Here is a 26,655-nt window from a genome sequence, read left to right on the forward strand (position 1 = left end):
TTTGTGGTCGATGGAAGGGCCTGATCCATCTTCTTTTCTTCGTTAGTTGAAGTCATCCTGTTGATTTTTTGTAGTTGCGTATTCACTGTTTCTCGTGTCTCGTGCGAGCGCCGTGAACGTGTTCTGAAAAATTCGGAACTGAACCCAGCAGAATTTGCGTTCCATTTATTAGGAACAGAATGGCTTTGATCCTTTGATGACATCATCACATCCCAGTCACATTAAAGCCAAATCATGTCAAACCGACCATTCAGTAAACCCCACCCCCGGAACATTGACCGTCCAATAGCGGCTTAGCAACTGTAACTAAGCATAGCCAAATGAGCAAGCACACAGACGTTGGTAGATTATGATTAGCTGGTGTTACATTAGCATTCAGTGCTAACCTAATGATATGACTGCTTTTCTCTGTTGACAATTTCTCTCTGTCTGAGAATCTGTCTCTCACATCTTGTTTATATATTTGTGATGATGAACAAGCGATGGATGACAAATGACAAATGGCCAGTGACAGATAATGACAGCTAATACGCTGTCCTCCAAAAATGGTGGCGCTGCCTCAAAACTTTACATGATTTCCTGTCGCCACCAAACTGTTAAACTCTGCACTGTGACGGACACACATACTTTTATATATACAATGTATATATGGTTTTACACATGTAAATACCTGTTCTTTTAGATTTATACTTATCTGTTGTTTATCCTATTTTTATATCTTTCACTTTTCTTTCTTGGTTGGGAAAACTGCAAGTGCAATGTCTGTACGTAAAAGAATTTCCCTTTTGGGATAAATAAAGGAATTCTGATTCTGATTCTGATTTATTGTACCGTATTTTCCGCACTACAAGGCGCACCGGATTATAAGGCGCACCTTCAATGAATGGCCTATTTTAAAACTGTTTTCATATATAAGGCGCACCGCATTATAAGGCGCATAGGATAGAAGCTACAGCAGTGGCTCGGATTGCGTTTTGCATCCACTAGATGGAGCTGCGCTAAAGGGAATGTCAACAAAACAGTCAGATAAGTCAGTCAAACTTTATTAATAGAATACAAACCAGCGTTCTGACAACTCCGTTCACTCCAATATTGATCCACAGATAAGGCGCATCGGATTATAAGGTGCACTGTCGGATTTTGAGAAAATTGAAGGCTTTTAGGTGCGCCTTATAGTGCGGAAAATACGGTAATCTATCTCCATGTACCGTGTTTAAGAGACTATGTAGGCTATGACCAGATTTTCCTTGACCTGAATGAGAGGGATGACTAGACTGCAACCCCGACCCGTCTTCTTGTGTGCACCAGTTAGAACTGGAGCATCAGATACGTACAGTACACTGCTCATTTCACGGTCGAGATGCTCAGCAGCACAGTCTGAACCGAACAAATGGTATCCGACTGACTAACTGACTTGACTGCTGCAAACTCCAAATTTTCAATGTGTCGCTCTCTGTAACTGTCCTCCTCTGTCTCCCTCTCTCTTTGCCTGTCTTTCTCTCTCTCTCTCGCTCTCTCTCTCTTTCGCACATTCTCACACATATACACACACATACTCACTCTCACACAGCCAATCTTCCCTCAGAGCCCCAGCAGCAGCGTCGCCACGCCCACCAGCACTTTAAGTACTCCGTCCAGGAGGAGTAGCTGTGCTCTGCAGGACCTCTACATCCCCCCTCCTCCGGCAGAACCCTACACCCCCAGGTGAACACATACATATATATAAGTTAAGTTAACATGAAGTGCTCGTTTTACTGGATATTAAAGGTGGACTGTGGAGTTGTTCACCAGCTGGAGCAGCATTCGTGCAAGTGGGCCCTCGTTTTGTTTGTCTCATGCACAAGTGCACGTATACACATGAGTAACAGAAACTGCTTTGTATAGTATTCTTTGCATGGGACACTAGTTTTTGTGAGTAGGTTAGCATGCTGATGTTAGCATTCAGCTCAATTGTGTGCTACTGTGCACTGCTGCCAACATGGACTGCGTATCTGCTTGCTGTAATGTAAATTTTTAACTGTCTGTAAAACAAAAGGACTAAAACTAAAGCTTCACTGGTATTTTTTATTTTTGTTGTTGTCAGTAAATCCCTTGAAAACCATGAAAACCAAAAATATATTGATCCTATTAACAAGGTTTTCCTAAGAGGTTGTTTTCTTAAAATTAGCTCTTGCTTCTCTTTTTTCCACAGAGACGAAAAGGGAAATCTGCCAGGTGATGATCCTCAGTCGGATGTCCATGCTGCCGAGGGGTCTGAGTCACCAAACTCCTACCTGGACCAGGAGTGTCGAGGGCGATTTCCTCTGGTGGAGGAAGACGCCATACTGTACTGTTACGAGTATGATCAGGGCCAAGATGTGTCATCATCAGTTCGCAGAGGGAGCACTCCCACCTATGGTAAGACCAAGACCTCGTCTGCTGCTGTAATCGTGAGAGCTCAAAGCCAAATGTGACGTCTGTATCTCCGTGAGTGTGATGTCTGTACCCTCTTGAGGAGTCTTAAGACGACTGCAGCGGTTTGATGTGTGTGTGCCTGTGTAACACACATACACATGTGGGCAGCAGTGTAATATTGACGTTCCCATTGCCTCCTTGCTCCAGGCAGGCTCAGGCCCATCTCGATGCCAGTGGAATACAACTGGGTGGGAGACAACGAAGACCTGGCCAAGCTGAAGAGAGAGAGCAGGAGAGGTGAGTGGGAGGCAGTGGGAGAGAGAAAAAGAAAAGGGAGGCTAAGAAAGGAGGGAGGAAGAGAGGGACAGAGGGAGATGAGGTGAGTGGGTGGATATCTCATAATATCCTCACCTTCTCAGATCTCTGAGCCAAAAAGTAGAAGGATGAGCTGGCCTGTCAAAACTGATAACATGCTGGATATCAATTCCTGCCTGTATCTCTTCCATATGTTCATAATCTGTTTACTTTTTTCCCTTCATCCCTCGTTCCCTGTCCCTGTCTTTCTCTCAGCTACCCTTTTTCTCTCTGTTTGGATATAAAAAGTACACTGTTGCTTTGGCAACTGTAGAAATATATCCACAGATTTTCACATTTTGTTGCTGACTGTTGAGCTAGGTGGTAAATGGAGTGGGAGGAGACTGAATTGCTTTATTTCAGTCTCAAAGAAAGATTTGAGTGATGTGTTTGTTTTCTCTTGGGATGTTGGTGATATGTTACTCCTTTGGGCTTTTTAGAAAAGCGATGGTGCTATATTTATCTGCAGCAGACAGTATTCAGAGGTTTGAGGGCTTCTTGCCTGACAACAGTCTTCTTCTGTAGGATCTTAACACCTTTCAAATGATCTGAAGTCTTTGGTATCGTCAGCATTCACTGATGGTTAAATCACAGGAAACTGATTGGTCTTACTATTGTAGTAACTAATATGTGGTTGAAAGTCCATAGTCTAGATGGAAAATTACTTGATTAAGATACCTGCGTAATGCATTTACAAAAAATCTTAAAATTCACTGACATTTTGAGGGACTCTGCAGGGCAGTTGGTATGCATGTGATAGAAATTTTTTATATGTTAAATTTATTAAAGTGTGTGCAGTGATGAATTTGCCTCTGTTGTTTCCCTGTAGAAAATTCCCTGCTGCGTTTTGCCAGTGAGGATAAAACTCCGGGGGAGGACTTCCTGCTGGGACGCAGCCTTAGTCAGAACAGGAGGAAGACTGAGCGAGGAAGCAGCCCGACCCATTACACTCTCGTTCCCGCCCTCCAGATGGAAGTGTCCCTGTCCACATCCAGCTCTGACTCTGCCTCCCTCTACCATGTAAGTCCCTTGTGTCTGTCATAATTAGAACTTTTTGTTGTAAACTAGGGTAGAGGCAGGAGCATTTAGCAGTGCTAAGATCCTCCGTATGTTGTCATTCTTCTTCCTTTTGCAGGTGTTTGAAAGATCCTCACTACTGTCAAGGTCAAAGAAAAAGAGTAAAGGTAAGAGCATCTGTTTAAGGAGTTTTACTTGAGTGCTCATATATATTCAAACCCAACCTTGAGCTGGTGTCTCTCAAAGACCGTTTTCTGAACTGCTGCTCACCTGCTGGTACCTGCAGCTGCAAGTCCTATGTCTTCAATCAGCAAGAGGCGGATTTCCTGCAGAGACTTGGGTCAGGGGGACTGTGAGGGCTGGCTGTGGAAAAAGAAGGATGCTAAAACCTATTTTTCTCAGAAGTGGAAGAAGTACTGGTTCATCCTGAAAGACACGTGCTTGTATTGGTACATGAATGAAGAGGTAAATATGGTGATATACTGTATATATGTATATACTTTTTTTTTCCAAAACAGAAAGTCACAGCATAAAGCCTTTATTATGTGGCACTTTCATTTAACTCTGCCCTTGTCCATCACAGGATGAGAAGGCAGAGGGCTTTGTCAGCCTCCCAGAGTTCAAGATTGATCGTGCCACCGAATGCAGACGGAAGTTGTGAGTACTGATTCTCATCTGGACACCCAAACATCGAGCTTCTTAGATTTGTGTTGCTTTTCCATTTAGACTTAAAATTATTGATAATAATTTCCCAAATGCAATTTACAAAGCTAACAGCAGAGACACTGTTTTACATGTTGAGATACAATTCTGCAATTGTATTAATGGTGCAGAGGTACTACAGAAGTAATCTGGCTCTTGGCAGGAAACATAATGCTATTTACAGCATATTGAATAATTTGGGAGGCTGTCCATGCAAAATGGACAATTTACAGAGGATTCCTGACTCACACATAATACACAATTGCACTATCAACCACCAACATTTTAGTATGTAGGAGGACAGCAGATGCACCCATTTCTGGCTTTTTGTTATACATTTGTAAAGGACATAAATTTATATTTGAGATTATGAGCAGCAGGAGTGCTAACAATTCTAGGGTAAAAAGGATAAAGATTCATGGCAACACGACCAGTTTTGTGCTGGATTTTATCATAGAATGGCAGCTTGACAGAAACTCCTTTGTATAGTGACCTTTCATGGAACACTAGTCCCCATGGCTGCACCCTAATAGCCCAAGGCTGAGTTAAAGGTCCCCTGTGGAATTTTTCTAAACAATTCATTTGATTCTGATCTGGTTAAAGGGAACCTAGTCTTCATGGTTTTAAAGATTCAATTTCAGAGGAGCTCAAATCCCACAATGATGGTGCAGTACATTTTAGATGATGAATATGCTACTTTAGTGTATATATTCTATACGTGATAGGTTTAGTTTTCACTAATAAGTTAATTTCCAGAAAAGTTAGAGGTTTTAAAATAATTATGATGGTGTTTGTGTTTCGAAATGATGACTTTACCTTTGAATATTTATCTTAATCACGTCACTCAGTGCAGGATTGTGTTTGCATGCACATTTAATGAAACTGAATGAAACAAAACAGATCATTTAATGATGCAAAGTCTTGCAGTTTTTGTGTCAGTTTGCAGTGCTGTTTGTGTGATCTGTCCCGCTTCATCTCGGCATGCTTCTGCATTCATATGTTAATGTGTGCTATATGTCCCCGTTCTTGTGCTTACATGTGATTAAATATACCCTCGGTTCCCTTTCAGCGCTTTCAAAGCTTGCCATCCGAAGATAAAGACCTTCTACTTTGCAGCGGAAAATGTAGACGACATGTCCCGGTGAGTTAATGAGGCTGTGGTAGTCACGCTGTAAACTCCCCCAATCCTACGTCTCCAGCCACTTTTTCAAACTCATGCTGGCCGGAAATTGAACCCCCTACCGGACTGCCCCCTTCTCCTTGAAACAGTGCAGTTTTCTAAGGTGATTGGTCAAACAGGGAGGCACGCACACAACACAAGCGCACAGTGTTTTATTGGCTTTCAAGCTGCTGTGCGTCATGACTGCTGTTCTCCCCCACAGGTGGCTGAGTCGTCTCAGTATGGCGGTGGCAGGTTACTCGGAGCAGGAGAAAATTCGTCAGGACCAAGGTGAGATTAGTCACACACTCTGTTCGTGGTGCTGCAAAGGATTCTTCTTCTGTTCTTCTGTTACAGGTCGTTGCAGGTCATGTTATATAAAATTGTTGACATAAAGCAGTGGCGCGTCATGATGTTGCTTTTACATTATGGACTCACATGTAACTAAGTAAAGATGAATGCATGGTTAATTATTTTGCCCAGTGTTCACTTGGTGAGGTTTTAATTGTCAATCAGAGGTTTACAGCAGTGATTTTCGATCACAGTTTGTCTGCTCCCTCAGCTCCATCTTATACCTGCTGCAAACAGAGCTTACAGGCTCCAAGACTTAAACACAGAAAGAAATCAGCTCGTTAATATGTGATATGTCTCGAGGAAACACTGCTCCCTTGATACATGAAATGTGGTACATGCTGGTGGTATACAAATGCTGTGCGCATTTAATATGATCTCAGGTCAGGTCTTTTTCACATTTGAGTGTTTAGAAACTATTCTTTATCCTGAATGTTTCTCCTGGCAGACAAGCTGACGCTCTTTTCAGCTCCAGGTTTAATTAGTTTTGTCTCCTCTTTGCTGTTAGTTGATTGTCAGGGGTTATACGAAAAGAAATATGCAATTAAATTGCCCAGATTTTAGCCTCGGATCACTTTGTGTGGTGTGATGCAATTGCATGGAAAAAGAAGAGCAAGCACTGATGGAGAGAATTCGGTAAATACATTTTATTCCTAGAACAGCGTCATTAGGCTTTTTAACACCTCTTTCCGGTTTCACTTCCGCTTCACATCTGATTCAAGAAACTCTTCTTTGTACTGAATATTTCTGCTAATTTTAGGAGCTGAAGGCGTGCTTGTTATTTTCATGTTCTTGTGTTCTTTGGTTTCTTACAAATAATGTAACTAACCCTCAAGCTATTTTGAGAAGCTTATGAAGAAACCTGGCAATGGTGGGCGGCTGAGATCAGGTTTGTCATTGCTTTTACGAGGAGGGGGGCTTCATCCTTCACGGACAAGTTGCTATATTGGATTCTTAACACCCCCAGAAGACTTAACAGGAAGTTCTCACATCTTGGATTCATCCTTCTTCATACTCAGCTTCAACAGTAGTCAGACCCCGGACTTACATCACACCTATGCCACACTGACGCTGTTGCTACACTTTTCAGAACATCCAGAGCTGATCTCTCTGACCTGACACAGCAGTTCACAAGCTAAATCGATCATAAAAAATTTGAATCAGCTTTGAGATTGTGTCTCATAAGCCATGATGAAGTTCTAAATCCATGTGGGAAGGTTCTGATGACAGTGTGAAGGCAACTGCTTTATTTAAATTGAAGGTTATTATAGGGTTTGGTTTTGACGCTGCTATTGAAATAAACACATTTGTTAATGACAGACTACTGGAGTGAGAGTGATCATGAAGACATGGAGATGCCCTCTATGCCCAAACAGGACAGTCCGCCGCCACCTTACGACACCTATCCCAGAGCATCCTCAGTGAGTCTATTGGCCTGTAGTTTAAAAATAGATATCAGCCGAGATGACAAAGCTGTTTTACTTGCTAACCTCATGTCTGTGTTTAGGTGAGTCCCTATCTGGAACCGAAACGTGGCCATCTCTCCTCCTCCGACACGTTCCAGTCCCGCTCCTCTCATGAGGAGTTCCACTCCGAGCCTCTAGACGGCAGCAGCAGCAACAACGGTGTCTCCCCTGGGCAGAAGACGAGCAGTCACCGAAACTCATGGCAGGACCAGATGGAGAGCAACGCGAGGATGCACTACCTCCAGACGTTTCCTGTGGAGGAGACTCTACTATCTGAGGACAGAGACCAGCTGGCGATGGAGTACCGCAGACAGTCCACCCTGCCAGCACAGCGCAGCCTGCTGCAGGAACAGTACAGGGCCCTGCCTCTGCCCCTCAGGGCCAGCATCGATTCAGAGGCGGGAGGAAAACCCCGCAGCTTCACGCTACCCAGGGACAGCGGGCTCCACGCTATCCTGGCTGCCACCGCCGCTGCATCAGATCAGAGAGAGCCCCAGCACTACCAGATGGACCGTGGCAGAGACACTGGTCAGACACCCAGACACCTGTGTATTTTCACATGTAGCACAACCAGAAATATTTGAAGAATACAGCACACTGAATCCCAACAATGACAACAAACATCCAGCTAATCAATTAGTTTATTATTTTTGCTTATTTTGTGTGGTCAGTGTGGTCAATAGTGATGTGACTTCTTCAATATTTTCTGACTCCAGGATTCAGTGGATCACTTAAAAAATTCAACATAAAAGTTATACACATAATAATTGCAAGTTGCAACCCTAAGTCACCCACATAATGACACATTCTTAATTATTTTTTAACACACAAATATGCTCACATTGTCTGCTCCTGCAGGTGCCAGGGGAGTACTTGGTGAGCCAATGAAGTAGCTCAGTTTATCTGAAAAATTTTAAATTCTAATTTGGTTAAAAACACATATGTCCAGATATTTGTGTTTAGGAGGAAGATAACCACCCAAATATGATTAAAAGTGCAAATACCTGCTGCACACTACATGCCTCCCACCTGTCTGAGTACCTCGTAGCTCCTCAACAACAATACTGGTTGAAGAAGTAATGGATAAACTGCTGAAAGACCACACAAAGTAGTGTTGTTCGCTGTAACATATAGATCAGCGTTTTCGTCTGCATAGTGTTGAGCAAATGTGATTACTTGTTGTTAGTTGTTTTATCAAAGCTGCTAACCGGCAGTGGGAGCCTGAAAATGTCAGAGGTTGAATACTCGCTATTATTGCTTTATTGGATTGGATTTGAAGCCAGCCAGTCCCTCGAAGACCTCCAGGGCAGTTGTCTAAGTGAGATGAAATTAAGTGTCTTATTTGATAGTGATTTATCTCGGCAGTCCTCTCTCTCACACACACTCACACTCACACTCTTTCTCTCTCTCTTTTCTTCTCTCTCCCCCTCTCTCTCTCGCCTGATCGAGATGTCGTTGTGCCTCTCGGCAGTGTTTGAATGGCAAAGCAAGGAGGAATCCTTTCAGCCCATGTTAGCGTTGAATCCTGAACAGGATAAAGAAACACGCCTAAGGGTCCTCGCGTCTTGTCCTCATTTATCCATTGCCCTAGCGTTCACTCTCTCCAACACTGCCTGTGAGGAGGAGAACGAAACACACAACAGGCGGCAAATAAAGCACGATACGTTTCAAAGCGCAAACCCAAAGCTTCAGATCGTACCACACTGCTTCCAATACACAAAACAGAGTGACAACTAGCAGATTCAGAGCCCTAGTGTAGTGTTGAGATGATGCCAACAGAGGGCAGTGTGTGTAAACAGGATGCTTGAGGGGTCCTGGTAGTTTTATACACCCAGTACAGGTGAGGTCTGTCTTCTTTGAACTATAATCAAAAGATGTGGCACAGAGTAAGAATTCTGAAGTCTGAAAACACTGAAAAACAATTTAGTAAGTGTTTTAATATGATGTTTTGTAAATGTAGTATTAAAATTCAGCTTCACTTGTTCGATGAATTTTGACATGTCAATATGCTGCGATCAGTATTTGCATTGGAAGTAAACTAGAGGCTTACATAAATATTTTCTTATTTGCAAATAGTTTTGATCCCTTTAGTCTTGTGCATCGAGACACATAAATGTTTCATTTCATTGTGAACAAGCAGTGCTTGTAAAAAGTAAACAGTGGTGGAGAATTTACTGAATGTCTTTCCGCATATTCACATTCCCAAGTAAAATGCCACATACACATTAATGCATCAGTTATAATTTAATTTATAATTTATGATTTAAAAGTCACAGCGGTCATTTTTCTACAGCAATGACATGTATAGTGATTATACAATATTTATGTATACAGACTGCTTACTTGTATTTTATTGGGAAAAAAATTTAAAAAAATAAAAAAGAAAGAAAGAAAGAAATTCTTGAATTCAGTTTGACATAAAATCTTTACTGATAATTGCTTGTCCATCCATGCCAGGCCAAGGACGGGACTTTAGGATGCAGGCGGACTCTTTGGGAGATTTGTACCGGGCTCTGGAGCAGACCAGTCTGTCCACCTCAGCTGACCACAGATCAGCCAGCCGTCTGGAGTACAAGCGCTCATTTGTCCGCCGAGTCAACGACCCCTTGCTCAATGACAAGCTTCATCGCCTCCGAATCCTCCATGGCTCACTTAAGGTATATCAACGTGATTTGAACATTTATGTCAGTTTGTGTTGCGTATTTGGCTAATTACTGACTGATACCTTCACCTCCTTACAGAATGTCCCTCTTCAAGACACAAACCGGTCATTGGGTTTTTTAGGGTGAGGATCAGCGTGTTTGGTTAAACCTCAAACGTATCTCCTCTGCCTGTGCCTCACACAGCTGACATCCTTCTGCTGGAGATAAACAGCGCCAAAAACCTTCTTTTACCTGCTCAGCTCTACAGCTCCTCTTATTTTTACTGCCCCTTCAACCTCGCTCAGCGTGGAGCACAAAGACTCGCTCTCCCTCTCTACTCGACTTCTCTCTTGAAGATGAGGGCTGTTACAAAAGGCAAAAGAGATGTCTGGCTTGATGAAAGACCTCGTAGACTCACAAGGTTTATTACAGGGTTTAAGCACTTTGTGTCCGTGTCCAAGACTCGTCGGAGTGCTTTGCAATTCGTCTGTCACATGCATGGCCACCTCCCCTTGCTTCTGTTGAATCATTTTTGAGCATTATGCTGGAGTTGTGTGTAGCTGCTCAGTACGGTTCACTGGAGGAATTAAAAGCAAAGCTTTTTGGATGTACACAACATTTTGTTATGCATGTGTGATTTAAAGGGTATGTTTGTTCTATGAGTGTACAGGGTGTTTAGCATACATATATTTAATATGACATTACTACAACAACAGTGACTACATAATGTTTTGGGGTACTTATACAAACTGTAAATCAAGTGCTGTGCCTCAGTGATTGTGAATGTACATTGTACTTTTCCAAGAAAGATGAGAGAAGATACAGAAAGCAAGCTGTTGCTCAAAACAGGGTCACGAAAATATAACGCTTGGCAATAATGAACTAGTATTGTAAATTACAAAGGAATGATGAGAATATTTTTGTATGCATGCAGTCTACCTAATTGTTTGTAAAACAGGTTTGTATTTCTGAGTACGTTTGGTCTGGAGAATACTGGTGTCCCTCCTCCTCCTCTCCCCTCCACCACATTGTGTTTACAGTGTGCCCCGGAAAATTTCAGAAGTTGATTTTTTTTTTAAGTGTTTGCCACATAAAGAGAAATAGCTGTATTTATTAAGTGTTTAATGTACAAGCATGCTTTCTATAACTAAAACGCAGTACCATGCCATTGGAAATTGAATGACATTTGCACAAGTGTGCCACAGTGTAGCTACATTACTTTTTTATGGAATAAAGTATGGCATGGGCACACGCAAGACAAGTTGTTTTGTGTTATCTCATAATCACATTTAAGATGACTATTTTTAGGCAAGATAAAGGTTTGCTCAGAGGATCATGATGGTGATATGCAAATATAATACATATGCATTCATTGTATACGAGCCTCAGGCATTCTCTTATCAAGAGTAACACAGAAGAGGATCAACACAGGAAACCAGTGGCCTCTCTGCAATGCAAGTATGTATACAAAAAGAATCTCTTATTATTATATATGGCAAATCTGTCGGACTGAAACAGGAATAAATCTTTCCACCACCACTGGTTTAACATGCTGACAGGTGATGTGAAAACTGTGGAGAACCTTCTGCAGTCCTGACAGTACAACTGCATCGTGTTCGACCAACATGTTATTAACTCATGTCACACTCATGTCACACCTCAGCCCAGGATCCATTTTTACACGACAGTATGACTGACTCTGCCTCGAAGACATCGCAGCTGTCTTCAAGACTGAAAAAGCAAATCCAGCACAAACTGCTGTTGATTTAGTGCTTGTAGATATGCTCAGAAAGGAGCTCTTGTTCTGTGAATTTGTGGATGGCCGCCAGTGAATCAGGTTACCAGGAATATTTTGGTGGGAAGATTCAGTCTGAGAGGATGTTGGCTACAGTAGCTTTTATGCCGAGTCATGCTCTTCACTGAACGTACGTCTTTACTCAAGACTTTGATGACTCTGCTGCAGTCACTTAGGAAAGCACAAAAGAATTAGTTTCACACATGTGAGTATCCTGATAATGATAGAGTTGTCAAGTGTCCTGCAGTGTGTTTTTTTTTTGTGTAGCCAGTTTATTGTTTTGGTTAAATCTTTATGTCTGTGCGCTATCTTGTACAAATAGACAGACAACAGCACAGTATACAGCACATAAAGCATGCTGAATTTGCCACTATTCACCCTTATCTACAGAAGTTATGCTACATTTAAGACCTTTATATTACTATTTCATCTTGTGATGTATATATTGTACTGTACATGATGCTAGATTGTAAGGTAGGAGTTCCTCCACATATTCTTTTACAGTTAGATCCCTGATCCAGTTGTCCCGTATGAACAAGGACGAATTTAAGAGTTCTCCTAAAAGAGCAGATTTGGATGCAACAAACAGACCAACTACACAGCTAAGGTGATGTTGTTTTTGCTGTGTTTCTTAGCGATTAGGACTGGACATATAAACATTTGGTTTTTGTAACTAATCAATTACATCAGTCATGCAGTCTGTCACTGACCAGTAAATGAATCTCTTTTTCCTTGAAGTAAATCTTTTTTTTTCTTTTTTCCTCTTTTTTTCACCAAAATGCAAATGTAATTGTAATGTCATATATATTATATCATATTTTCAATACAGCAACCACACAAGGTAAAACAGAAGAAGTGAAACATGTAAGGAAAACCTGAAGCAGTGACAGGAATATTTATACTTTATTAGTTGAGGGGAAAAAAAACTTCTCCTGCACACTGGAATCTGCACACTTTATTAAATTACATATGCAAGCCTTCAGTCATTGCAAAAAACGGACTGCTTTTACTGAAAGTTCATCGTTCATTGGCATCTTATTGTGGCACAGTTTTAAACTGAACTGAAAATACAAAAAGACTGTACATAAATGCTGACATAAGTCAAGGAAGATGACATACACTTAACCAAAACACTGCACTATTTAAAAAGCACAGTGTGAAAGACAAATAAAATGCAGTCACCACTGAAGAATATGTCTCCACAGCATTCCTACAAACTGACTGAAACTCACTTACTTATACGCACAAAGCCCGAGCTGTAGCCTGCTAATGCCCCAGGAATTCCACAAGGCGAGGCATGAATTCAACAACAAATGTTTGTTTCAGTGCTGGTCGGTCTGGCTGTGTTGTAGTAAATAAGACAGCAAATGTGATTAAACAACATGGAGAGACAGAGGATTCTGCAAGTCGTGTGTTTCTCGAGGCATCAGTCTTCACAGCACAGTTTCAATGGGCAAAAGCCCTCTTGGCTCCATCATTTGTTACTTGCCTGCTTTTTCTGCTGAAGAGTCTTAGCAGTTGTACCCTTACGAGCTGAATATTCAAGCCATAGATCACTGGATTAAGAATGGGTGGGAATATTAGAAAGTAAAGAGATAAAAACAACTTGCTTTGGTAAGGCAGGTGACTAATATTGAATCGACTTTGTGCTATTTCAAAAAAGCACCCTATAGAGTAGTTAATAACCGCTAGTAGGTGGGGTGTACAGGTCCGGAGGGCTTTGAGCTTTGACTTGTTGAATGACAATACACATATCCTCAGGATGTGTGCGTATGAATAAAAGATCATGATCAGCTGCGGAAGTGTATACAGAGCTGCAGATAACAGGCCAACTATATTAACAATAGATGTATCTGTACATGCAAGCTTCACCAGTAAGTAATTCGAACAGTACAACTGTTCTATGGTTCTCTCACAAAACTGCAGCTGAAGGGTGAAAATTAAAACAATTAGAAATGCCAGCATGGGGTAAAGCCAAGTAAAAACTATAAGCTTAACCACACTTTGTGACATGATTGCATGATAATGCAGCGGATGACAAACAGCCACATATCTGTCATAACTCATCACTGCTAGAATTGTGAATTCAGTACAGGCATATGTGTGTATAGCATAGATTTGTGTCTGGCAAAATGACAGAGATATCTCATGGGAGAGTGACAGTATGTTGCTCAGTACTGCTGGCAGCAAAGCAGTGCTTCCATACAGACCATTCACAGCCAAGTTACACAGCAAGAAATACATTGGCTCATGCAAGGTTTTTTCATGATAGACCAAGCAGATCAACGCTACATTTTCAGCAACAATGGTTATGTATATTATCAGGAACAAGCAGAAGTACATTGGTTTCAGCTCCTCCATTGCATGGTAATCAGATAGATAAAATGAGATCACTTCAGTGAAATTATTCATGCTATCACAATTTCCTCTTAAAGCATCTAATATGGATTGTTTTGTACAATGAAACCCTCTACTCAACAATCACAGTTTATCTTCATATTCAGTTATGTCCCCCTACCAGCACGTACCTGTGCTGAGTAGCTTTTATACTCTCTGTATTTCCCCAGTTGAATTAAGTCATGGGGTTGAATTAAGTCACTGAAATGAAGGTAGGACCTTCATTTCAGTGACTTCATATGTCACACTTTGCCCTTGGGTGATGAGCACATGGCAACATGAAAGTTAGTTCTCCAATAACTTGCTAAGGTGTATTCTGCTGGCCTGTGCTGAGGACCACAGAGGCACTGACCCCAGCTGAAATGTGACTACTAGGAACATCATAGAAATAGTGTGAAGAACAGTAACAATAATGACTTTGGACCAGATAACATCTTTGGTGATTTGAAACTGTTTACTGCAGCTTAGGCCCCTAAACACATTTCCACAGAGTATTCTGTTAAACTTTGTACAGCAATCCAATGCACTATACTGTCTCCACCAATATATAACATACATATAGTAGTGGAAGAAGTCGTTTTTGTACGTTATCTGCACAGCTAATAACATTACTCCAGCATAAATACATACATAGTTGAGTAATATCAATTGTGTTATTTGTTGCTAATAATCAGCATTATCAGACAGATCATCCCCCTTTGTCTTGCCATGGTCAGCTCCAGTTTGTTTCCCTATTTTGAAGTATCTCAGCATTGTTATTTAACAGTTGTAAAGTTGTCACATCACTCAGAGACACTTGATTTCACCCAACACACAGGAGAGTAAACAGAATCAAAATGGGGAGGCTGCATCTCATCCACATTATGACCACCACATTTCACAATACTGGGGTCTTCCATTGCACTTTAAGTGTTCTCAGTGCTTGCTGGTTCACACAAACAGCTTTTGAACAGGGGCTTGACACTTTGTGGTGTCCTGTCTTTGGTCTGTGATCATACAGTGACTGCAGTTCTGTTTGAAAGGTTGATATTGAATGACAATTGCTGAATTGACAAAAGCTGCTGGCACTGTTAAAGATGCATCGAGACACATAAATGTTTCATTTCATTGTGAACAAGCAGTGCTTGTAAAAAGTAAACAGTGGTGGAGAATTTACTGAATGTCTTTCCGCATATTCACATTCCCAAGTAAAATGCCACATACACATTAATGCATCAGTTATAATTTAATTTATAATTTATGATTTAAAAGTCACAGTGGTCATTTTTCTACAGCAATGACATGTATAGTGATTATACAATATTTATGTATACAGACTGCTTACTTGTATTTTATTGGGAAAAAAATTTAAAAAAATAAAAAAGAAAGAAAGAAAGAAATTCTTGAGTTCAGTTTGACATAAAATCTTTACTGACAATTGCTTGTCCATCCATGCCAGGTCAAGGACGGGACTTTAGGATGCAGGCGGACTCTTTGGGAGATTTGTACCGGGCTCTGGAGCAGACCAGTCTGTCCACCTCAGCTGACCACAGATCAGCCAGCCGTCTGGAGTACAAGCGCTCATTTGTCCGCCGAGTCAACGACCCCTTGCTCAATGACAAGCTTCATCGCCTCCGAATCCTCCATGGCTCACTTAAGGTATATCAACGTGATTTGAACATTTATGTCAGTTTGTGTTGCGTATTTGGCTTATTAATAACTGATACCTTCACCTCCTTACAGAATGTCCCTCTTCAAGACACAAACCGGTCATTGGGTTTTTTAGGGTGAGGATCAGCGTGTTTGGTTAAACCTCAAACGTATCTCCTCTGCCTGTGCCTCACACAGCTGACATCCTTCTGCTGGAGATAAACAGCGCCAAAAACCTTCTTTTTATTACTATTTCATCTTGTGATGTATATATTGTACTGTACATGATGCTAGATTGTAAGGTAGGAGTTCCTCCACATATTCTTTTACAGTTAGATCCCTGATCCAGTTGTCCCGTATGAACAAGGACGAATTAAAGAGTTCTCCTAAAAGAGCAGATTTGGATGCAACGCAAACACAACAGTAGAAGTTCCACAAACAGACCAACTACACAGCTAAGGTGATGTTGTTTTTGCTGTGTTTCTTAGCGATTAGGACTGGACATATAAAGATTTGTTTTTAGTAACTAATCAATTACATCAGTCATGCAGTCTGTCACTGACCAGTAAATGAATCTCTTTTTCCTTGAAGTAAATCTTTTTTTTTCTTTTTTCCTCTTTTTTTCACCAAAATGCAAATGTAATTGTAATGTCATATATATTATATCATATTTTCAATACAGCAACCACACAAGGCAAAACAGAAGAAGTGAAACATGTAAGGAAAACCTGAAGCAGTGACAGGAATATTTATACTTTATTAGTTGAGGGGAAAAAAGAACTTCTCCTGCACACTGGAATCTGCACACTTTATTAAATTACATATGCAAGCCTTCAGTCATTGCAAAAAACGGACTGCTTTTACTGAAAGTTCATCGTTCATTGGCATCTTATTGTGGCACAGTTTTAAACTGAACTGAAAATACAAAAAGACTGTACATAAATGCTGACATAAGTCAAGGAAGATGACATACACTTAACCAAAACACTGCACTATTTAAAAAGCACAAAGTGTGAAAGACAAATAAAATGCGGTCACCACTGAAGAATATGTCTCCACAGCATTCCTACAAACTGACTGAAACTCACTTACTTATACGCACAAAGCCCGAGCTGTAGCCTGCTAATGCCCCAGGAATTCCACAAGGCGAGGCATGAATTCAACAACAAATGTTTGTTTCAGTGCTGGTCGGTCTGGCTGTGTTGTAGTAAATAAGACAGCAAATGTGATTAAACAACATGGAGAGACAGAGGATTCTGCAAGTCGTGTGTTTCTCGAGGCATCAGTCTTCACAGCACAGTTTCAATGGGCAAAAGCCCTCTTGGCTCCATCATTTGTTACTTGCCTGCTTTTTCTGCTGAAGAGTCTTAGCAGTTGTACCCTTACGAGCTGAATATTCAAGCCATAGATCACTGGATTAAGAATGGGTGGGAATATTAGAAAGTAAAGAGATAAAAACAACTTGCTTTGGTAAGGCAGGTGACTAATATTGAATCGACTTTGTGCTATTTCAAAAAAGCACCCTATAGAGTAGTTAATAACCGCTAGTAGGTGGGGTGTACAGGTCCGGAGGGCTTTGAGCTTTGACTTGTTGAATGACAATACACATATCCTCAGGATGTGTGCGTATGAATAAAAGATCATGATCAGCTGCGGAAGTGTATACAGAGCTACAGATAACAGGCCAACTATATTAACAATAGATGTATCTGTACATGCAAGCTTCACCAGTAAGTAATTCAAACAGTACACCTGTTCTATGGTTCTCTCACAAAACTGCAGCTGAAGGGTGAAAATTAAAACAATTAGAAATGCCAGCATGGGGTAAAGCCAAGTAAAAACTATAAGCTTAACCACACTTTGTGACATGATTGCATGATAATGCAGCGGATGACAAACAGCCACATATCTGTCATAACTCATCACTGCTAGAATTGTGAATTCAGTAATGGCATATGTGTGTATAGCATAGATTTGTGTCTGGCAAAATGACAGAGATATCTCATGGGAGAGTGACAGTATGTTGCTCAGTACTGCTGGCAGCAAAGCAGTGCTTCCATACAGACCATTCACAGCCAAGTTACACAGCAAGAAATACATTGGCTCATGCAAGGTTTTTTCATGATAGACCAAGCAGATTAACGCTACATTTTCAGCAACAATGGTTATGTATATTATCAGGAACAAGCAGAAGTACATTGGTTTCAGCTCCTCCATTGCATGGTAATCAGATAGATAAAATGAGATCACTTCAGTGAAATTATTCATGCTATCACAATTTCCTCTTAAAGCATCTAATATGGATTGTTTTGTACAATGACACCCTCTACTCAACAATCACAGTTTATCTTCATATTCAGTTATGTCCCCCTACCAGCACGTACCTGTGCTGAGTAGCTTTTATACTCTCTGTATTTCCCCAGTTGAATTAAGTCATGGGGGTCCTACCTTCATTTCAGTGACTTCATATGTCACACTTTGCCCTTGGGTGATGAGCACATGGCAACATGAAAATTAGTTTTCCAATAACTTGCTAAGGTGTATTCTGCAGGCCTGTGCTGAGGACCACAGAGGCACTGACCCCAGCTGAAATGTGACTACTAGGAACATCATAGAAATAGTGTGAAGAACAGTAACAATAATGACTTTGGACCAGATAACATCTTTGGTGATTTAAAACTGTTTACTGCAGCTTAGGCCCCTAAACACATTTCCACAGAGTATTCTGTTAAACTTTGTACAGCAATCCAATGCACTATACTGTCTCCACCAATATATAACATACATATAGTAGTGGAAGAAGTCGTTTTTGTACGTTATCTGCACAGCTAATAACATTACTCCAGCATAAATACATACATAGTTGAGTAATATCAATTGTGTTATTTGTTGCTGTTGGGATCTCTGGCCATGCGCTCTGGAGAACAATAGAGCGGCCTACATGTAACCCATAAAGCCTGAGTTAGAGTGACCAACTGTTAGAGACCCCACTCATGATGTGCAACTAGTCATAAATTCCTGAGTTTAAACTCAGAACCGGCACGGACATTGGCTGCGTGCCAGCCATCTCCACGGGGGTCCGAGGTGACGTCACTCAGGTAATAAAAGGTCACTGCGACCATCAGCATGCGCTTTTTCCCCGTGCGTGCTGTGACAGTGAGAGCTTCTCCAGGCTCTCCAAGTGTCCAAACCGCCAAAAGGGAGCAACAATCAAACGTTTTGATTAACATCATTTTAGATCCCGGGTCACAGTTCTGCAACTCGCAGGCCGAGAAACAGACTGCTGTAATTTTCGGTAACTTCTCCTTTTTTTCTTCATCCGACGTGGATCGCTGAACAATCAGCTGATCGCACGTTAACGAGCCGCGCGCCGACTTTGTTAAGGACGAAACAAAGTTTGTTAACTTTTTCATCGGTGATTTTCTCCGCTGCCGCCGAGAGATCAACACTCCGCATCATCAGAATAACGGACCGCGAGCATCCTGCCGAGGACGACGCTGCGAACGTTTAAGCGGATCATTATTTCAAACTCCGAATGATCGGAGCAACGCAACGTAAGAGGCTTATGTCTGGGCAGAGATAGTGTAACGTAGGGTTGTTTACACATGATTTCTGTAACTTTTAAGTGCTGCATTCATTGATTTTGTTTTCCGGTCGGTCATTTCCGCCGTTTCAGCGAGACCGCGCGTCACCAGTTAAAGGACCAATAGCTGAGCAGATAAGCTCCGGTTTACTGACTCCGCTATTGTGTGGTGACACGCGAGTTTCTAAAGAATTAGAGTGGATTATTTTATTGGGTTGTGTTTTCTTGTATTTTCATTTCTATCTTTCCTCACACTCTTCTTTCTGAACGGTGAGGCGAAAGTCCGAGCACGCGATCACGAACCGTAACCAAGGGGTACGTGGCGCTCAAAGGCTTCCGCCCATCGTTCCCTTCTGTGACCACATAAGCAACATCACGTTGGTTATCACCATCTTGGCTCTGAATAATACGGCCGGCGTATTCTTCGGTAGTCATTTGAAGTTTTGCTGAGTCATCACATGCGTGTGACTAGTTTTGTTTGCTGAGTCATCCTTTATGTGGTTGTTCATCCTGGTGTGCTGACCACTCCTCATGTAGTCCTCCACCATTTTGGTTGTAGTTTCCCCACTCGCCATTCTGGTTGTAGCTCCTCCCCTCATGTGGCCATCCGCCATCTTAATTGTAGTCAGCCACTAGCTTGTTGTTAGCTGCTATCTTGTTAGCTGCTATCTTGCTAACCGCCATTTTGTTTGTTTTTAGCCTGTAGCTTGTTAGCCACCCTCTGGCTAGCTTGCTAACCGCCATTTTGTTTGTTTTTAGCCACTAGCTTGTTAGCCGCTACCTGGCTAGCTTGTTAGCCTCCATACTTTTGTTGTCATCTGTCTCTCTCACACACACCCACACACACACACACACACACACACTCCTGTATATAGATATACTCTTGTTGCTGTACCTGTGTTATCTTTAGTTAATAGTTAATGTGTGTTGATAAAACTTAGATTATAATAGTGTTTATTACAAAGTGATACTTATCTATGGATGGTTGTTGCTGTTTAATAAATCCTGTTATAGTTTAACCTGTCGTTGTCTGTGGTTATTGTGTATGTACTTGTAATACCAGCTGAATTCATGACAGCCAGTGCTCGGAATCATCCTTCACAATTTTAAGAGACTGTTTTCCCATTAATTAATTTGGCTATTGGTCCCTGGTGACAGGGTGGTGCCCCGATATTTATGTGTATTAAGCATGCACTGATTTTACTTTAATGATTATTTCCCATAATCATTGACTCTTTGCCAATAACCAAATTGCTCCTACTGAGTCGCACAACATCATTGGTGCCCCGTGTGAGGCTGTCTTATTCTAGCTGTGTTACAGTATAAACACAATAACAAAAAAGGCAAAACCAAACTTTTCCATGGGTCCACCAACATAATTGGGGTCCCAGGTGAGTTTGTCTAATTCCAGCTGTGTTACAGTGTCACCACAGTAACCTGCTGCTGACGGTTTAGAGAATTTCTTCTCTTTTGTGTTGTTTTATTATTCTCCTTGTTCTCCTCTTTTCTCAGAATTAGAGTGAAGAAGCCGTCCCCTGCATTTTTTTTTAATTGTTAACTATTAATTACGGGTACTAAGAGTATTGGTTGTGTTGTGTTGTGATTGCACTAAGAGGTGCCATAGATTGGACAGTGGATTACCTAGGTTAAGTGGCAGAACACAGGCCGTGTTCTCTTGCTTTCCTGGTTCTGTGAGTCCTGTTTTGACGTGCACTAACTCCTTTAGCATAAGGTATAGTGCTCCTGTGTAACTTCAGTTACAACTACTTAGCAGCCAGAGTTAGCCCAGCACATTGTTGATTTTTGTAGGTTTGTAAGCCACAGGTTGAAGCCCACCTGTGCAACTTAAACTTGCTCAGTGTAGCAGTTTTTGATTTTTGTTTTGTCTGTTCAGTGGAAAGACAAAATGAGCAGTAGGGATTCCCACACCCCAGGAGCTAGAGGCTCCCAAGAGGCAGATGACCTGGACATGCAGGCCACAGTCACTGGCCTCGTGAAATTGGCAGTTAATGGCATGAGTGACCTGAACAGCTACAATGCTAGCACCTGTGACAAGAAAATACAGGAAGTGGTCACTTGTCACCTGTCCCTCATTTCTCAGATGCTCAGTCAGGTAACAATGCTTTATCACCGTAAAGCCCAGATACAAGCTGCAGAGTATATGGAGCAGATTACAGTGTTGCAGACCGGCTATCATGCTGAGCAACACAAAAACTTGATCCTACAGCAAGAGGTTAAGGACCTTAGGGATCAGCTGAGTGAAGTTAAGGAGGAAAATGAGACCATCCAGCAGGATTGTCCTTATTTAAATTTGCAGCTCCAAAAGACGGAGGATCAGGTGAAAGCAGCCTTGATCCCTGATCCGTCTGATATTGGTTCTGACCCAGATGCAGCCCCTGTCCCAGAAGAGATGGTGAAAACGCGAACGGCGGATACCATGGAGGACAAGCTGCGGGCTGAACGACAGGCATCCCGCGCACGGATAGCCACCATATGTCAGGAGCTTGAGGGTGCTCGACAGACAGTTCGAGCCACACCCACTGATCTGAGGACAGTTAGTGGAGAGGTAGCAGCCCCTACTGAGATGCCCGACATGATCATTCTTGACCAGTACACTCCTCCACTGGTCCACCATAGGCATGGGAATGCCTCATGCACAAGAAGTGCAACTTCATCAGCTCTCCAGCGCTCCATACCTGACTTTGCCAAAGGAAGAACCTCCCTGGAGAAAGGTGGACATCAGCCATACTCCTTGAGAGACGACAGGGACTTTGGCCCCACACCGGCCGACATGCCATATCTAGGGCGCCGCTCACGCCCTCACTTTGACCAAACCCCTTCTCTGCAACGAAGGAGTAGTCATGGTCTTTCCCACCAGGACTCGAGGAATCCAGAATCCTCAGATGACTCTGACGATGCCAGCACCTACTATCAACAGGGTCTGCGCATACGTCAGCTTGAATCTCTTGCAAGAGACATAGAGAGCTTTGACCCCAGGAACCAGGAGTCATCCATCGATGACTACTTGAGGGAGGTAGATCGCTGTCTCCTTGATCTTCCCCATGCGTCTGCCCGGGAGAAACTTCGCTTGATCTGGAAAACCACCTCCAGGAGCGTCCGTGTCTTCATGGAGACTCTCCCACCAAGAACCAGAGACCATTACTCAGCGCTCTGCCAAGCCCTGCGGGAAGAATACTCCCACTATACAGACCATGCTTCCGCCACTCTTGATGCTTTTGCTGTCACGCAGAAGAAACTTGAGCCTCCCTGGGAGTATTACAGGCGTCTCAGAGCAGCATATTTCCAAGGGCGTAATGCGCCTGGATTAGAGGAAGAACATGCATTCAAATCTCTGTTCCTCCATAACCTGCACGAGAGCGTACGCTACGACGTGACCATGCACTGCCGCACTAACAACCTCAATATGCAGGAGATGAGGCGATACGCGCAGCTGGCATGGGAAACACGAGTACGCCCAAGTAGGACAGCTGACAGCAGTGCCAGGGTACTGGAGATCCAGCCGTCCGCCACTGCAGAGGTGGCACTGGAAGGCAGCAAGATGCCTCGTGCCCAGATGCAAACGGGACCAGGTCCCCCGGCATACCAATCACTCCGCCCACAGGGTGGACACCCCAGTCAGAGGACCAACAGTCCTAACTGGTCACGAAACCTGAGCCCACCGGCAAAAGACACTCCCCAGCCAGACAGAAAGGGCAGGTTTAAATCCAACTCCAAACAGGGTAGGAGGTATGGTGGCAAAGCCCCACTTCCATTTAAAGGGGAAGACTTCCAAGAGGAAAGCTTAAAGGAGCTTATAAGGAAGTGTGTGGCTGAGACGTTCAGATCGACCACTCAGGCCGCCTAGTCACCCAAACATACTCCTAACACCAGAAACCCTGTTCCTTTAACTGCTTTTGTTTTTCCTTACATATATATATATTTCCCCTTTTGATTTTCTTATAGCATCACCAGCTGTTTAGGATAGATTAACCCGACCAGCCACGGGGAGGGGGGGGTTGATGCTAACGCACACCCTGACTCACCTGTGGTGGTCACCATGGTTACCAAAACCACTCTCCAGACACTTCAGCAGGTTGCATATTGGACATCCATGAACAACAACACCAGAGGTTAAATTCAAGGATGCCTTACCTGCTGTCATTTTTAATTAACCATCCTCTGAATCGAGCACAAATTCAGGGAAAGGGGGGTCACCCTTTTATGTTCTAATCTTCAAGTCAGTTAGATTGAACCAGTCCCTAAATTTACTGAAGGTAATAAATCCCTCCTTATCATTATCATAGACCTCTAGAAATTAGAGCTAGGCTCTGTTGTAACCATAACTATCATAGACTGGCAGAATGAGCAACTGAAGTCTGTTTTGAATGTTGGTTTTGGCAAGACACTACACGTATGTCATTTATATTGGTGTATCATGAGGGAGACTCCTCATTGTATTTTGAACCTTAAACACATGTACCTGAACCAGGAATATCCACTGGGTCTGCCCCAGCAGCCATTTGTTAGAGATGTGAATGATCTCTGTGGTTTGAGAGTTGACTCACCCTAGCAAAATGCCAGGATACCATGTCTGCAAGAACAGAGGAAAGTGAGATCCCCGCAGAGTGAATTGGCCACCTATGGTTGGTGAATACAGTCACCACAAAGCTCATTAGCCTACGACCGGCATGATACAGCCACTAAGCTGCTGGCTACATTAGAATACATAGCCAATTCACTGATACTCCTCCTCTTCTTTCTCCTCTCTTTCTTTCCTTGGGTACCTACATTGAGCTATGCTCTGTTAAAATTGTGTTAAATGTGTTGTTGAAATGCCAATTAATCATTGTGGAGTTAGTTAGCTCATTATTCATATCTGCCCAGACTGTGCCTCAACTCTGTCCAGACATTAAAGCCTCAATGAACTCTGAATTAAAGCCTCAATGAACTCTGAGCTAAAGCCTCAATGAACTGTGAACTTTGAACTGTTGATCACTGTGTCTGCTCATCAGCCAACAGGAAGGAAGCCAGAAGGATGACCACCTTCAGCGCACATGGACCATTCGACCTTAGAGAATGTTGCTCTAAAGACCGTGGCCCCTACCCCATTCTTCAGACCAAAGGGGGGATGTTGGGATCTCTGGCCATGCGCTCTGGAGAACAATAGAGCGGCCTACATGTAACCCATAAAGCCTGAGTTAGAGTGACCAACTGTTAGAGACCCCACTCATGATGTGCAACTAGTCATAAATTCCTGAGTTTAAACTCAGAACCGGCACGGACATTGGCTGCGTGCCAGCCATCTCCACGGGGGTCCGAGGTGACGTCACTCAGGTAATAAAAGGTCACTGCGACCATCAGCATGCGCTTTTTCCCCGTGCGTGCTGTGACAGTGAGAGCTTCTCCAGGCTCTCCAAGTGTCCAAACCGCCAAAAGGGAGCAACAATCAAACGTTTTGATTAACATCATTTTAGATCCCGGGTCACAGTTCTGCAACTCGCAGGCCGAGAAACAGACTGCTGTAATTTTCGGTAACTTCTCCTTTTTTTCTTCATCCGACGTGGATCGCTGAACAATCAGCTGATCGCACGTTAACGAGCCGCGCGCCGACTTTGTTAAGGACGAAACAAAGTTTGTTAACTTTTTCATCGGTGATTTTCTCCGCTGCCGCCGAGAGATCAACACTCCGCATCATCAGAATAACGGACCGCGAGCATCCTGCCGAGGACGACGCTGCGAACGTTTAAGCGGATCATTATTTCAAACTCCGAATGATCGGAGCAACGCAACGTAAGAGGCTTATGTCTGGGCAGAGATAGTGTAACGTAGGGTTGTTTACACATGATTTCTGTAACTTTTAAGTGCTGCATTCATTGATTTTGTTTTCCGGTCGGTCATTTCCGCCGTTTCAGCGAGACCGCGCGTCACCAGTTAAAGGACCAATAGCTGAGCAGATAAGCTCCGGTTTACTGACTCCGCTATTGTGTGGTGACACGCGAGTTTCTAAAGAATTAGAGTGGATTATTTTATTGGGTTGTGTTTTCTTGTATTTTCATTTCTATCTTTCCTCACACTCTTCTTTCTGAACGGTGAGGCGAAAGTCCGAGCACGCGATCACGAACCGTAACCAAGGGGTACGTGGCGCTCAAAGGCTTCCGCCCATCGTTCCCTTCTGTGACCACATAAGCAACATCACGTTGGTTATCACCATCTTGGCTCTGAATAATACGGCCGGCGTATTCTTCGGTAGTCATTTGAAGTTTTGCTGAGTCATCACATGCGTGTGACTAGTTTTGTTTGCTGAGTCATCCTTTATGTGGTTGTTCATCCTGGTGTGCTGACCACTCCTCATGTAGTCCTCCACCATTTTGGTTGTAGTTTCCCCACTCGCCATTCTGGTTGTAGCTCCTCCCCTCATGTGGCCATCCGCCATCTTAATTGTAGTCAGCCACTAGCTTGTTGTTAGCTGCTATCTTGCTAACCGCCATTTTGTTTGTTTTTAGCCTGTAGCTTGTTAGCCACCCTCTGGCTAGCTTGCTAACCGCCATTTTGTTTGTTTTTAGCCACTAGCTTGTTAGCCGCTACCTGGCTAGCTTGTTAGCCTCCATACTTTTGTTGTCATCTGTCTCTCTCACACACACCCACACACACACACACACACACACACTCCTGTATATAGATATACTCTTGTTGCTGTACCTGTGTTATCTTTAGTTAATAGTTAATGTGTGTTGATAAAACTTAGATTATAATAGTGTTTATTACAAAGTGATACTTATCTATGGATGGTTGTTGCTGTTTAATAAATCCTGTTATAGTTTAACCTGTCGTTGTCTGTGGTTATTGTGTATGTACTTGTAATACCAGCTGAATTCATGACAGCCAGTGCTCGGAATCATCCTTCACAATTTTAAGAGACTGTTTTCCCATTAATTAATTTGGCTATTGGTCCCTGGTGACAGGGTGGTGCCCCGATATTTATGTGTATTAAGCATGCACTGATTTTACTTTAATGATTATTTCCCATAATCATTGACTCTTTGCCAATAACCAAATTGCTCCTACTGAGTCGCACAACATCGCTAATAATCAGCATTATCAGACAGATCATCCCCCTTTGTCTTGCCATGGTCAGCTCCAGTTTGTTTCCCTATTTTGAAGTATCT

The 26,655-nt window shown here is 42.6% G+C and overlaps 4 protein-coding genes across 6 annotated transcripts in view; 2 read left to right on the forward strand and 2 right to left on the reverse strand.

The window, feature by feature from the left end:
* Positions 1-11,335, forward strand: part of LOC124070791 (connector enhancer of kinase suppressor of ras 2-like) — a 35,870-nt gene extending 24,535 nt beyond the window's left edge. For 2 of the 3 annotated variants that reach the window (XM_046411023.1, XM_046411025.1), the window contains exons 10-22: positions 1,571-1,704; positions 2,192-2,397; positions 2,602-2,691; positions 3,578-3,768; positions 3,884-3,932; positions 4,052-4,230; positions 4,349-4,422; positions 5,537-5,608; positions 5,850-5,917; positions 7,298-7,398; positions 7,485-7,971; positions 9,901-10,100; positions 10,185-11,335. In XM_046411023.1, coding sequence (XP_046266979.1) covers positions 1,571-1,704; positions 2,192-2,397; positions 2,602-2,691; positions 3,578-3,768; positions 3,884-3,932; positions 4,052-4,230; positions 4,349-4,422; positions 5,537-5,608; positions 5,850-5,917; positions 7,298-7,398; positions 7,485-7,971; positions 9,901-10,100; positions 10,185-10,232 — 1,899 coding nt within the window. In that variant the 3' untranslated portion in view covers positions 10,233-11,335. The remainder of the gene's footprint in view (positions 1-1,570; positions 1,705-2,191; positions 2,398-2,601; positions 2,692-3,577; positions 3,769-3,883; positions 3,933-4,051; positions 4,231-4,348; positions 4,423-5,536; positions 5,609-5,849; positions 5,918-7,297; positions 7,399-7,484; positions 7,972-9,900; positions 10,101-10,184) is intronic. The other variant, XM_046411024.1, reaches the window with a different exon arrangement.
* A 1,772-nt stretch (positions 11,336-13,107) lies between these two features.
* Positions 13,108-14,292, reverse strand: LOC124070792 (olfactory receptor 142-like). The gene has a single exon (XM_046411026.1). The coding sequence runs from the start codon at positions 14,290-14,292 to the stop codon at positions 13,327-13,329; it is 966 nt and encodes a 321-aa protein (XP_046266982.1). The 3' UTR covers positions 13,108-13,326.
* Positions 14,293-15,649: 1,357 nt separating this feature from the next.
* Positions 15,650-16,141, forward strand: LOC124070793 (connector enhancer of kinase suppressor of ras 2-like). The gene is made up of 2 exons (XM_046411027.1): positions 15,650-15,915; positions 16,000-16,141. The coding sequence occupies exons 1-2, from the start codon at positions 15,709-15,711 to the stop codon at positions 16,045-16,047; spliced, it is 255 nt and encodes an 84-aa protein (XP_046266983.1). The 5' UTR covers positions 15,650-15,708; the 3' UTR covers positions 16,048-16,141.
* An 848-nt stretch (positions 16,142-16,989) lies between these two features.
* On the reverse strand, positions 16,990-18,174 carry LOC124071253 (olfactory receptor 51G1-like). The gene has a single exon (XM_046411762.1). It carries the CDS (start codon positions 18,172-18,174, stop codon positions 17,209-17,211), a length of 966 nt encoding a protein of 321 aa, XP_046267718.1. The 3' UTR covers positions 16,990-17,208.
* Between the last annotated feature and the right edge of the window lie 8,481 nt (positions 18,175-26,655).

Source organism: Scatophagus argus, chromosome 14 (assembly GCF_020382885.2).
Source record: "Scatophagus argus isolate fScaArg1 chromosome 14, fScaArg1.pri, whole genome shotgun sequence".
NCBI lineage: Eukaryota > Metazoa > Chordata > Actinopteri > Scatophagidae > Scatophagus > Scatophagus argus.